The sequence below is a fragment of the Mauremys mutica genome, chromosome 12 (assembly GCF_020497125.1).
Source record: "Mauremys mutica isolate MM-2020 ecotype Southern chromosome 12, ASM2049712v1, whole genome shotgun sequence".
NCBI lineage: Eukaryota > Metazoa > Chordata > Testudines > Geoemydidae > Mauremys > Mauremys mutica.
Genome location: NC_059083.1, coordinates 36833916 through 36848295, shown reverse-complemented (window position 1 = coordinate 36848295; position 14380 = coordinate 36833916). Strand labels below are relative to the sequence as shown.

At 42.7% G+C, this 14380-nt stretch overlaps 1 protein-coding gene across 1 annotated transcript; it reads right to left on the bottom strand.

The window, feature by feature from the left end:
• Positions 1–13104: 13104 nt before the first annotated feature.
• Positions 13105–14113, bottom strand: LOC123346200 (olfactory receptor 14A16-like). The gene has a single exon (XM_044983469.1). It carries the CDS (start codon positions 14111–14113, stop codon positions 13154–13156), a length of 960 nt encoding a protein of 319 aa, XP_044839404.1. The 3' UTR covers positions 13105–13153.
• Between the last annotated feature and the right edge of the window lie 267 nt (positions 14114–14380).

The following is a 14380-nucleotide window of genomic DNA, read 5'->3' as shown; positions in this document are numbered from 1 at the left end:
TTTCTTTCTTACTTCAATGTGTCCTTCCTGTGGAGGGAAAGAGAAGGGCAATGGTCAGGATTATAGTGAGAGAGAGAGTGACCCTGATTCCCCTCTCCATAATCTCTCATGATGTGAATGTCAAAGGTGCACAGCATTCATCACTTCTATTGACTGGAGGAACAAGTGTTCTTCACCTCTCAGAAACAGAGCACTACTCTGGTGTGTTATCACAGGAGTGTAAATTGGCATCGCTACATTAAAGTCAATGTAGCTTGGTCAGTTTACACCATCTGAGGATCTGGCCCAATATGTGGCTTGATCAAATGCAGCATGGAGGATGGAACAAAGTACAACCCAAATCCAACAATGTTAGCCAATGTTTTGCCCCTTTTGCTACAGGGACCAGGCTCATAACTTGGCCATGAATCTAAAATGCCCACACAACCTGATTCCCACTTTCCTGGGAAATGCAGTGAAGACTTATCTGGAGTCCCACATGGCAGCTCATCTGTGATTATTTCATCCCGACACCACACAGACAGCCAGATGCCTGCTTACACATTAATTTATGGCACCAAATCATAGCTGCATTTCCATCTCTGGGCGATGATGGGTTCATAGCATTGTTCAGTTACTGCTAGGTTGTATTGTTTCCCTTTGTGACTTTATGTCTGTACTGTGCGGGTCAGTGGCAGTCAGGCGACTTGAGTTCTACTCTTGGCTCTGCCACTGACCTTAACTGTGACCTTGGGGCACTGACTTCTGCCTCTCTTTCCCCTCCCTCCATTTGTCTGTCTTGTCTACTTTGAATGTAAACTCTTTTGGGGATGGACTGGTTCTTCCCTGGTGTATATTCTGTGCATGTGTGGACAGTATTTTTGTTTAGCGGGAAGCAGTGTGGGACAGAGACAGTGATGGTAGAAGAGGAGAGCTGAGTTCTAGTTCCATCCACCTCCTATATGTCCTTGAGTAGGATCAAGATAGACAAGTTTTGTCTGGGGGCTTCAACTCTCTGGGCTTCAGTTTAGAGAGGTTAGTATGTTTAAAACGTATTCTGTGGGATAACAACTTCGCTACTTACTTAGTTTCAGCATCCTGCAGCTACCCCTTTGAAAGACATAAATACAGTTGCAATACAGAGAATGAGTTGGAAACTGTGGTTTCATTGGACAATATTCATGTTCCCCACCCTGGCTTAAAGCTAAGTTTCCAGTTTGGAGTACATAGACAATTTCTGCTTTATTTCAAAGGAAAATTGAGTTTTCAGTTGAATACATTTTCATGGAAAGTCTCTGCTAGCTGTAAAAATGAAAACAGTTTTTTGTGATGACTAAAATTTTTCAGTTTCCAACAGTTTTAGGATGAAATTGTTTAGATCTCACAACCTCAATGAAAAGTCAATTTTTGCTGATGAATTTTTTTTTTAAAAATCTGATCATCTTTAGATGTCTGCATAATTTGACAATTAAAGTCTTAAAGAGTTCTAATGGCAATTCATATTTCTGATATTAAATTTTCCCTGTACATTAAAACTCTAACATATTTAATTGAAGTAGAAAACTTACTTTCATAGAATCATAGAATCATAGGACTGGAAGGGACTGTGAGAGGTCATCTAGTCCAGTCCCCTGTACTCCTGGCAGGACTAAGTATTATCTCGACTATCCCTCACAGGTGTTTGTCTAACCTGCTCTTAAAAATCTCCAACCTCCTTAGGCAATTTATTCCAGTGCTTAACCAGCCTGACATTTAGGAAGTTTTTCCTAATGTCCAAACTAAACCTTCCTTGTAGTTTAAACCCCTTGCTTCTTGTCCTATCCTCATAGGTTAAGAACAGTTTTTCTCCCCCGGCCTTGTAACAACCTTTTATATACTTGAAAATTGTTATCATGTCCACTCTCAGTCTTCTCTTCTCCAGACTAAACAAACCCAATTTTTTCAATCTTCCCTCATAGGTCATGTTTTCTCGACCTTTAATCATTTTTGTTGCTTTTCTCTGGACTTTCTCCAGTTTGTCCCCATCTTCCCTGAAATGTGGTTCCCAGAACTGGACACAACACTCTAGTTGAGGTCTAATCAGCACAGAGTAGAGCGAAAGAATTACTTCTTGTTTCTTGCTTACAACACTCCTACTAACACATCCCAGAATGAGGTTTGCTTTTTTTGCAACAGTGTTACACTTGTGATCCACTATGACCCCCAGATCCCTTTCTGCAGCAAACTTTCCTAGGTTGTCATTTCCCATTTTGTATGTGTGCAACTGATTGTTCCTTCCTAAGTGGAGTACTTTGCATTCATCCTCATTGAATTTCATCCTATTTACATCTGACCATTTCTCCTATTTGTCCAGATCATTTTGAATGATAATCCTATCCTCCAAAGCACTTGCAACCCCTGCCAGCTTGGTATAATCTGCAAACTTTATAAGTGTACTCTCTATGCCATTACCTAAATCATTGATGAAGATATTGAATAGAACTGAACCCAAAACTGATCCCTGTTATGTCCCTCCAGCGTGAGTGTGAACCGCTGATAACAACTACTCTCTGGGAACAGTTTTCCACCCAGTTATGCATCCACCTTATAGTAGCTCCATCTAGGTTGTATTTCCCTAGTTTGTTTATGAGGAGGTCATGCCAGACAGTATCAAAAGCCTTACTAAAGTCAAGATATACCACATCTATCACTTCTTTCCTATCCACAAGGCTTTTAACCCTGTCAAAGGAAGCTATCAGGTTGGTTTGACATGTTTTGTTCTTGACAAATCCATGCTGATTGTTACTTATCACCTCATTAGCTTCTAGAGGTTTGCAAATTGATTGCTTAATTATTTGCTCCATTATCTTTCCGGGTACAGAAGTTAAGATGACTTGTCTGTAATTTCCTGGGTTGTCCCTATTTTCCTTTTTATAGATTGGCACTATATTTGCCCTTCTTCTGGATTCGTCTGGAATCTCTCCCATCTTCCATGTCTTTTCAAAGATAATCGCTAATGGCTCAGATAGCTCCTCAGTCAGCTCCTTGAGTATTCTAGAATGCATTTCATCAGGCCCTGGTCACTTGAAGACATCTAACATGTTTAAGTATTTATTTCCCTATCTTAGCCTCCGATCCTACCTCATTTTCACTGGCATTCACTAAGTTAGACTTTCAATCGCTATTTACCTTCTTGGTGAAAACCAAAACAAAGAAGTCATTAAGCACCTTTGCCATTTCCACATTTTATGTTATTGTTTTTCCTCCCCCATTGAGTAACGGGCCTACCCTGTCCTCCTTTTGCTTCTAATGTATTTGTAGAATGTTTTCTTGTTACCTTTTATGTCCCCAGCTAGTTTGACCTCCTTTTTGTGCCTTGATCTTTCTAATTTTGTCCCTACACACTTGTGATATTTCTTCATATTCATCCTTTGTAATTTGACCTAGTTTCCACGTTTTGTAGGACTCTTTTTTGAGTTTTAGATCACTGAAGATCTCCTGGTTAAGCCAGGGTGGTATCTTGCCATACTTCCTGTCTTTTTTATGCAGTGAGATAGTTTGCTCTTGTGCCCTTGGCAATGTCTCCTTGAAAAACTACCAACATCTTCAGTTGTTTTTTCCCTTAGGCTTGCTTTCCATGGGATTTTGCCTACCAACTCCCTGAGTTTGCTATAAAGTCTGCCTTCCTGAAATCCATTGTCTTTATTGTGCTGTTTTCCCTCCTACCATTGCTTAGAATCATGAACTCTATCATTTCGTGATCACTTTCACCCAAGCCACCTTCCGCTTTCAAATTCTCAACCAGTTCCTCCCTATTTGTCAAATAAAATCTGGAACAGCCTCTCCCCTAGTTGCTTTCTCCACCTTTTGAAATAAAAAAAAAATGTTTCCAATGCATTCCAAGAACTTGTTGGATAATCTGTGCTCTGCTGTGTTATTTTCCCAACAGATGTCTGGGAAGTCCCCCAACATCATCAAGTCCTGTGCTTTGGATGATTTTGTTAGTTGTTTAAAAAAAGCTTCATCCACTTCTACCTGAACATAACATAACATAAGAACATAAGAACGTCCATACCGAGTCAGACCAAAGGTCCATCTAGCCCAGTATCCTGTCTACCGACAGTGGCCAAAGCCAGGTGCCCCAGAGGGAGTGGACCAAACAGGTATTGATCAAGTTATCTCTCTCCTGCCATCCATCTCCATCCTCTCACAAACAGAGGCTAGGGACTCCATTCCTTACCTATCCTGACTAGCAGCTATTTATGGACTTAACCACCATGAATTTATCCAGTTCTCTTTAAACACTGTTATAGTCCTAGCCTTCACAACCTCCTCAGGTAAGGAGTTCCACAAGTTGACTGTGTGCTGCATGAAGAACTTCCTTGTATTTGTTTTAAACCTGCTGCCTATTAATTTCATTTGGTGACCCCTAGTTCTTGTATTATGGGAATAAGTAAATAACTTTTCCTCATCCACTTTCTCCACATAACTCACGCTTTTATATACCTCTATCATAGCCCCCCTTAGTCTCCTCTATTCCAAGCTAAAGAGTCCTAGCCTCTTTAATCTCTCCTTATATGGGGCCCGTTCCAAACCCCTAATCATTTTAGTTGCCCTTTTCTGAACCTTTTCTAGTGCCAGTATATCTTTTTTGAGATGAGGAGACCACATCTGTACGCAGTATTTGAGATGTGGGTGTACCATCGATTTATATAAGGACAATAATATATTCTCAGTCTTATTCTCTATCCCCTTCTTAATGATTCCTAACATCCTGTTTGCTTTTTTCACCGCCTCTGCACACTGCGTGGACATCTTCGGGTGACACCAAGATTTTTTCCTGACTTGTAGCTAAATTAGCCCCCATCATATTGTATGTATAGTTGGGGTTATTTTTTCCAATGTACATTACTTTACATTTATCCACATTAAATTGCATTTGCCATTTTGTTGCCCAATCAGTTAGTTTTGTGAGATCTTTTTGAAGTTTGTCACAATATGCTTTGGTCTTAACTATCTTGAGCAGTTTAGTATCATCTGCAAACTTTGCTACCTCACTGTTTACCCCTTTCTTCACCTGCTTAGGTGGTCTGCAGTAAACCCCTACCATGGCATCACCCTTTTTTTTTACCCATTTTATGCTTACCCAGAGACTTTCAACAAGTCTGTCTCCTATTTCTAGCTTAACCTCATTCCAAGTGTATACATTTTTAATATATAAGGCAACACCTCCTCCATTTTTTCCCTGCCTGTCCTTCCTGATTAAACTGTACCCTTCTATACCAATATTCCAGTCATGTGTATTATCCCACCAAGTCTCCATGATGCCAACTATGTCACAGTTGTGTTTATTTACTAGCATTTCGAGTTTTTCCCCATACTTCCCACATTAGTATACAAACATCTAAGATACTGACTTGATCCCCCTCTCATTCCCGCAGTTCGGTCTTGTCTCTCCCTTATTTCTGCTATAGCAGCCCATGCACCCCCCAGATTACAATCCTTCTCCCAGGTCTCCATGGTTTTGACTTACCTGTGGGCTTTGGTCACCTGCCCCCATTGAAGCTAGTTTAAAGCCCTCCTCACTAGGTTAGCCAGTCTGTATCCAAATATGCTCTTGCCCTTCTTCTTTATCCCAATTTGCAGTGCATTTGATCTTGCAGTGTTAAGAATCATTGGTCATTATCTATCTATCTATCTATCTATCTATCTATCTATCTATCTATCTATCTATCTATCTATCTATCTATGTGCCCACTGCCAGGATTATTTGCTTCTCTCTCTCTCCCATGCCTCCATCACAGTATTATCCAACAGCTGTTTTTGTGCCCCTTCACTGCATGTTCTGAGTTGCAGCGTCTCTCTGCAGTTCCTAACACAGATGGGTGCTCCCTGCTTTCCTCCTAGGGCAGGCTTGGGTGAGAGGCGATGAACTAATTGGGATCAGGGACTGAAAGCCCCTCCCAGCTCTAGAGCTGATCACCCTGACAATCTGCACAAGCTGATCCTAACCCCCCAGAGGGGGAACAGCACCTGCCCTGGATCTCACATGATGGCAGCATCCCTGGAAGGACCCTTGGCTAAAAACAAGACAGGGCTGAGTCACAAAGGGGGTCCCCACAGGATGGCAAAATAAAATATAAATTAGTAGCACAGACATGTGACCTACTATAGCTGAGAGCCTAGTGGCACCAGAGTCTCAGCTGGCCTGGAATGGCCTGTTCCTTCATTAACTCCACATAATTACCTCTGAGTGAGCAGAGATCATCTTCTCCTGCATTGCACCAGCCACTCTTGGGATGCAGCCACCAGAGGAACCCAGAGCTCAGGCTGTCCTGGCTGCATGAAGTTGGTCACTAAGAGGTACCCAGAGGCAAACGCTAAAAACTAAGGACCATGTCCTGAGCTGGTGTAAATTGATGGTGTAAAGTTCCATGGACTTCAGAGTAACAAGGGCTGTTTACAAAAGTGGGGATCTGGCTCACTGGCTGCCATGGAGCTACATCCATTTACACCATCTGGGGATCTGGCCCATGAGGCAGTTTCCAATCCATATTCTTTGCCTGTGAAATTGAACCAAAGAAGAGTCAAAAGTTTGTAATCAATCTGCTCTTTCCTAGTGCTTTGTCCACTGAAATTAGTTACAAGTGTAATTTATAAGGGTGACAGAGTGATTCATTCCCCCTGGGGACAGAACTTTGGAGGAATTCTGTGTTCTGGAGATTTTCTGTATCTGATCTTCAACTTCTACTGGGATGAATGGCCCAGCTTTTCTTTCTTTCTTTCTTTCTTTCTTTCTCAGAAGTAACATTTATCCTTTCTGCAGAGAACACTAAAATAAAAGGCTCCTTTCACTGCAGATGCACTGTTTAAAAGTGTTACATTCACACTAGACATTCATGTCAGAGAATGAAATACGAAGGGCCAGATCCCCAGCGGGTATAAATCAGCCCTAGATCTATAGGAATGAATGGTTCAGATCCTTAGCAAGTTCAAATCAGGGTAGTACCGCTGGAGTGAATGGGTCGGAGCCCCAGTTTTTGTAAATCACCTCTAGCTGCCTTGGAATGAAAGGGTCGAGATTCCCAAACAGCTCTCGTGTAAATCAGTCCCAGCCTCACTGAAGTCGATTAGTTCCTCAGCGGCTGTAAATTGGCATAGTGCTATGGAACCAGGCCAACTGACATGAGCTGAATATCTATGCCCTGATGTCTAGCTTTTTGCTTGTTCCTGTATCTGAGATTCTCATTGCTGGACATCACAATCCCATCTCAATGCTCATGGAATATTCCAATAACATGGTTAATAGAAACCTATGAGATGGGTACCCAGCCAGTAAATGAACAGATTAATATTATAACTACACAGGAACACCCCGATAGTGAAGATTGTGCCATGACTTCTGTTTAAAGTTCCACCTCTCTTTAAAAAAATGATACACTTAGTCAAATTTCTTTGATATTTAATGTGCCTTTAGAGGGCGCAGGGTAGGGTTAGTGACCTAAATTTGGGGTCATTTGAGCTAAGGGTTGTGTAGATATAAGACCAGTTACAAGTTTCTAGGTTTGTTTATTTTGCTCAGAGCTAGAGCTCAAACTACTGATGTGATGCAGGAAAAAATGGTCTCAAGCTGTTGAGCTTTACACAATGTAGTACATGGCCCCCATTAAATGTTCTCTGAGCTCATGCAGTCATCCCGCACTGAAAGAGCTCAGCAGAATGCGTGGAGGCAAACAGTGTCAGAGTACAGGAAAGCAGATAATGAACGCAAGGACAGGAGGGATGAGCAAGAAGAGACATGGCGGGAGCAAGATGAGAGGTGGCGGCAGCGCGATGAAAGGAGACAGGATCCAATGCTGAGGCTACTGGGGGAATCAAACTGATATGTTCTGGCATGTGGTGGAGCTGCAGGAAAGGCAGCGGGAGCACAGACCACTACTGCAGCCCCTGTGTAACTGCCCTCCCCCCTCCCCATGTTCCATAGCCTCCTCACCCAGATGCAGGCTACCTTGCGACTTTTCCCCCTATTTGTGTGTTGAATTAATAAAGAATGCATGATTTTGAAACAATAATAACTTTATTGCCTCTGAAAGCAGTGATCAAAGGGGGGAGGTTGGTTGGCTTACAGGGAAGTAGAGTCAACCAAGAGGGGTGGGTTTTCATCAAGGAAAAACAAATAGAACTGTCACAGTGTAGCCTGGCCAGCCATGAAACTGGTTTTCAAAGCTTCTCTGATGCGCAGCATGCCCAGCTGTGCTCTTCTAATTGTCCTGGTGTCTGGCTGCGCAAAATCAGTGGCCAAGTGATTTGCCTCAACCTCCCACCCTACCATAAACATCTCCCCCTTACTCTCACAGATATTGAGATATTGAGCAAGCAGCAATAAAAATGGGAATATTGGTTTCGCTGAGGTCTAAATAAGTCAGTAAACTGCTCCAGCGAGCTTTTAAACGTCCAAATGCACATTCTACCACCATTCTGCACTTGCTCAGCCTATAGTTGAACTGTTCCTTACTACTGTCCAGGTTGCCTGTGTATGGCTTCATGAGCCATGGCATTAAGGGGTAGGCTGTGTCCCCAAGGATAACTATAGGCATTTCAACATCCCCAATGGTAAGTTTCTGGTCTGGGAAGTAACTTCTTTCCTGCAGCTGTTCAAACAGACCGGAGTTGCTAAAGATGCGAGCGTCATGAACCCTTCCCAACCATCCCATGTTGATGTTGGTGAAACTTCCCTTGTGATCCACCAGTTCTTGCAGCACCATTGAAAAGTACCCCTTGCGGTTTATATACTCACTACCTTGGTGCTCCGGTGCCAAGATAGGGATATGCATTCCGCCTGTCGCCCCACCACAGTTAAGGAAACCCACAGCCTCCTCTCCCCACAGATCTAGGAGATCCACCCTCTCCCATGTAGTCCAGGCAGGTGCCTGTTTGCTGCAGGAAGCCAGCATGCTCAGCTATGTGAGCTCTCCACACCAAGCAAACAGGAAGAACAATTTAAAACTTCCTGTGACTTTGAAAGAGGAGGGGAGCATGCCTGTGTAGCTGGATACAGGGCAGCTGAGTTAAAAAACGGTGACCAGAGCAGTAACGGTGGGTATTGTGGGGTACCTCCTGGAGGCCCGTTACAGTGAGGTGAGGAACGCAGTGTCTACATTGATGTTGTGTCGCGCTATCTATGTTGCAAAAAGCTCTACGCCTCTTGACAAGGTGGTTATATTATGTCAGCGTAGCAGGAGACTTAAATCGGCGGGTGGAGCATTGCAGTGTGTACACTGCCACTGTTTTGTCAACAGAAGATGCCTTTTGTCGACAAAACTGTAGTGTAGACAAGGCCACAGTGTCACAGCTAAATATGAGGTAGAAAACATATCTTAGCATAAGTAGTTCACACATATTCCAAGAGACTCTTCAAGATGAAGTGTCCCGTTAACACTCCTCCAGTCATAGAACAAAACAGAGCACACAGAAGCCCAAGTGGCAGCTGTGGAATCTTCCCCCTCTACCCTGCCCTGGAAGGACCCTTTCTGTACATAAAAGGAGATTCTTTTCTCCATATCCCTGCATGCTTCCTTAGTAATGAACCACAAGAATGATCATGGCAAATTATTGCCAGTAACGTTGATATTAGTGTGATGGGGAGACATCTTCTGGGAATTGGACAAAGATCCCCAGTGCATTTCAAACAGGCTACCATAAAGAAATCAGAAAAAACTAACAATTATTTAACCAGAGTGGAACAGCTTCAAATGGAGTGATTGTGGGAGCCGCACATCAGACTACCCCTAACACTGATGACATGGATGGGGCACTGGATCCTTTCTCTATGCAAGCCCTTGTCAATTATGATCTCTCTCTCTACTCCATTCATCAGTGTGGTGTCTAAAGACACTGACACACCAGGTCCCACAATCCTAATCATTGAAAGAAGGCGGCAAGAGTGGCAGAATGGTGTCAGAGGGCACAACATTAATGTAGATAACATTGCCCTGACAGTTTACATAAGAGCTGAATTTGTGCTGTTCCTCGCGAGACCCACAGCTCCAAGTCTGGAGACTTCTTGCAAGTTCTCAGAAGTGAAATGCCGTAAAATTAAGTGATAGCAATATTTGTATTATTTGTTCATTTGGACTGGTAAGAAAGCCCAAACGCTAGATCTCTGCTCTGTATTGTAAGAATATACGCAAAATACACTGACTTGATCCACCAAATCCTGGGTAACATTCGTCTTCCTTCAGCATTAAACTCTCCCATTAACCGACTGTAATTTTTCGCCATTAACCAATGGCAAAATTGCCCCCATAAGTCAACTAGAACTTTCGCCTCCTTCAACCACCCATAGACTCCTCTGCTCTCCACTAACACTACAAATCTGTCCTTCACCACCCGTAGACTTGTCTACTCTCTACTAATGATAAGATTATCCTCCATTCACCCACCAAAACATTCTCCATCAGAAGCAGCCATAGACCTCTTTGCCCTTCACCACACAGAGTCTTCTGCACTTGACAACAATCACAGACCTTCCTTCCTCCTTATTCCCTATTCACAATCCGTACAATTTGCCTTAACCAAACTAGACTTCTTCGCTTTTCACTGACCAGGAGATAATTCCCCATTCATTGACTTTAACATTCTCCCTCCTCAACCAATGAAACTTTCATGTAATTTTCTCATCAACCCAGCCAAGCCCTCAAGGAAAGCTTGGGAGAACAGGTAAGGCAGCAGCCCATCCTGAAGGTTAACAGATTTGGTTTGCAGCTTCAGAAGACAATTCCACTGTCATTGACGCACCACTGGTTTATTCAAGTGCCTCAGCAGATTACTGTTGCCCTGGTGTCTACCTTAGGATGAGAGGAGAGAGAATGTACCTTGATGTTTTCTAATGAGGCCAAAAGAACAAACAAAGCTTGAAAGCAGAGCTGGCCAAAACATGGAATTTCCGCTTTGTGGGAAATGTTGCTATTTCAAAATTTCCTTCTAACTGAAAACTGGAGGAGGGGGGTGTTTTAGACACACCAACACATGGTGCTTCAGAAACAATATGTTCTCCACAGGACCCCAGCATCTGCTGAGTGAAATGGACATTCTTGTCACTTTCATGGCTGCTAATAGGAGCACAATGTGAGTTTCACTCAAGAGCTGATTCCAGGCTCCAAAGCCAGCTGGTTGTCCATATTATGTGACTCAGTGGCCATTTTGGGAAGCCAGCTGGCCTGGAAGTCTGGAAGTCCTGGTGTTCCTGGGCCAGGGTCGTCTGCATGCTGAGATTTCCCTAGAGCCATGGCCCTGGGAGCCCATACCAAGGTCTTCAAACTTCCTGCTCCTTAGCAGCTCAGCTTGGCAGGCAGGCAATCCATTGCCAATCTGACCTCGCTTCCCTGAAAGTTCACTAAACCTGAGATGTTTCTGTGAATCATTTTGGGTTCTATGAATCAGCATTTTTGGACAAAACTTTGTTACAATCAGAAATTTTCCATCCAGCTCTACTTGTGTGCTACCCTGTGATTTATCTCTGCCGGAAGCTGAAGTGAGCTCCTACTCTGTATCACTGGCAAAACGGAATGAATACAGTTAACTCTTTTTGCATGAATAATAATTTTGCTTTTTCAGGGAATGTGATTCAGCTGAACGTTCCAGCCATGAAGACAGGAACATTTATGGAAACAGTGACATTTAGGCAAATGGGATGGGGGTTTGGTCAGTGCATGCAATGGAACTTGCATGGAAGTTAGGGAAGAAACTGGTCTTCCAACTGCACACCATGTTGGTCAACACCTTGGTGATGAGCATGCTGGTGAGCAGGATTTCCAGGTGGGAGAGGTTGATGATGAAGAGTCATAATGGAATGGTAAGTCTAGAGAAGAAGGCCCAGTGATTCTAGCTTTGAGATAAAAAAATTATTTTATGTTAATAATTCAAACTCAAGAAGGGGAGAGTAATTCCAATGCACCAATTGTAAGGCTTTATTTGACTGTGAAAGGAGAGAAATGGAGACAGTGTCAGGGTCTGTCACCAGGTTGGTGTTAGCCTTGAGCCCTATCCATATTCTTAACCTATATCCAACAGAGAATTAAGCATGAGTTTCCCTTTAAACCTACAATTAAAGTAAAGAATGTGCTGAAGTGGCTGTGGAATCAGGGCCTTTGTACAGAGTATTCTAAGGGAGTGAGTTTGAAATTCATAATCATGAGTGTTTGGAGCAGATCCTCAGGTGGTGAAAAATCTCTGAGATCTATTGACTTCAATGGAGCCATGACAATTTAAACCAGCTGAGGACTGCCTCCTTGATTTTTATGGATCCCGAGTGTGACACTTGCATTTGTTCAGAGAAATCAAAGAGAGCGTGTTAAAAATGTATCTTGTCAAAACAGCTCAAAGTTCAACCACCAAGTATTTTAGGATGAATTGTTTGTAAATGACAGATAGGGTAAGATATAGCCATAAAAATCTTTGTTAAATAATGTTTAATAAGGAGTATTTATAAGAAAATCATGATCTGGACACAGACAACCATTAACAGGAAAAGAAGCAAAATAATTTGCACAATAATCTCCATAGATTATTCATTATCTAGCTAGCTAGCTAACTAACATAATTCACAATCAAATAGAAATCGATCATTATGATTAATGAGGTTGTCACTGTGGGGAGCAAACCTTCAGCTCGCTCAGAAAACCCCATCAGAGAGATGACATAATGGCACTTCCAAGAGAGGGCAAACATCAAAAATCCTTTCTAACCAAACCCTCACCACCTCCTCAGGCTTTCCCACCTCCAAAGAAACAAACCAAACCAGCCAACAAGTTAAACAAAATAAATAAATAAATAAATAAAAATCTGACAAACAAGTAAACAAAAAACACAAAGAACAATTGGATTGATACCTCAATCAGAGATTATTCCCCCAAAAATAAGAAGAGCCAGAGACCTCACTAAGGACTTTGCTATGGGTACTGATTTTATGGGCAAGGTGCTCAGATAGTATGGGGTGGATAGCAGTATATGAAGATAGATTCCAATAATATTTACATTGGTGTAAACCTATAATAACTCCTTTTTCTTGATTAATGTTTGTATGGATTTTTCCTAGTGTAAATACCCAATTCTGCATAAACAGATTGAACAGTATTTTCTCCGGGAGGCAATAATGTCATCAGCTGATTATATAAAGAAACACAGAATGAAATTGTTACCGATGGAGAAAAATGGACATTTTATTCTTAGAGAATAACCTCCAACCTATCAGTTTACTCAGTGCACCTTTGAGCTCTTTGTTTCTCATGCTGTAGATGATCGGATTCGTCACTGGTGGCAACACAGAATAGAGAACAGCCACCATGAGATCCAGACCTGAGGTTGAGCTGGAGGTGGGTTTCAAGTAGGCAAAGGTCCCAGTGCAAATAAACAAGGAGACCACAATGAGGTGAGGAAGGCAGGTGGAGAAGGCTTTATGTCGTCCCTGCTCAGAGGGGATTCTCAACACTGTGGTGAAGATGTGAACATATGACACAATTATGAAAACAAAGCAGCTTGAGGCTAAGCACACACTAAAGATGAGAAACCTGACTTCACTGAGGTCTGAGTTAGAGCAAGCAAGCTTGAGGAGCTGGGGGACTTCACAGAAGAATTGATCCACCATGTTGCCTCCACAGAAAGATATTGCAAACGTGTTTCCGGTGTGCACTGCAGAGTAGAGAATAACACTGATCCAGGCACTGGCTGCCATTTGGACACAAGCTCTCCTGGTCATTATAGTCTCATAGTGCAGTGGTTTGCAGATGGCGACATATCGATCGTACGCCATGACGGTGAGTAAGGCGAAGTCAGATACAGCAAAGAAGATGAAGAAAAAGACTTGGGCCACACATTCAGAATAGGAAATGGACCTGGTGTTCATGATGGAATTAGCCATGGATTTGGGGACAGTGACAGAGATGGTGCCGAGGTCTAGGATGGACAAATTCATCACGAAGAAGTACATGGGGCTGTGAAGGTGGTGGTCTAGAGCTACAACCATGATGATGAGAAGATTCCCCATCATGGCTGCCAGGTAAATCACTAGAAACACCACAAAGTGCAAAATCTGCAGCTCCCGAATGTCAGAGAATCCCAGGAGAAGGAACTCAGTTATGTTGGTCTGGTTGGACATTTTCTTTCTTAGTTCATCATGTCCTGCCTGTGGAGGGAAAGACAAGTGCAATGGTCAGGATTATAGTGAGAGACAGAGTGACCCTGATTCCCCTCTCCATAATCTCTCATGATGTGAATGTCAAAGGCGCACAGCATTCATCACTTCTATTGACTGGAGTAGCTAGTGTTCCTCACCGCTCACAAACAGAGCATCTCACTGGTGTGTTATCACAGGAGTGTAGATTGGCATCGCTCCATTAAAGTCAATGTAGCTTGGTCAGTTTAC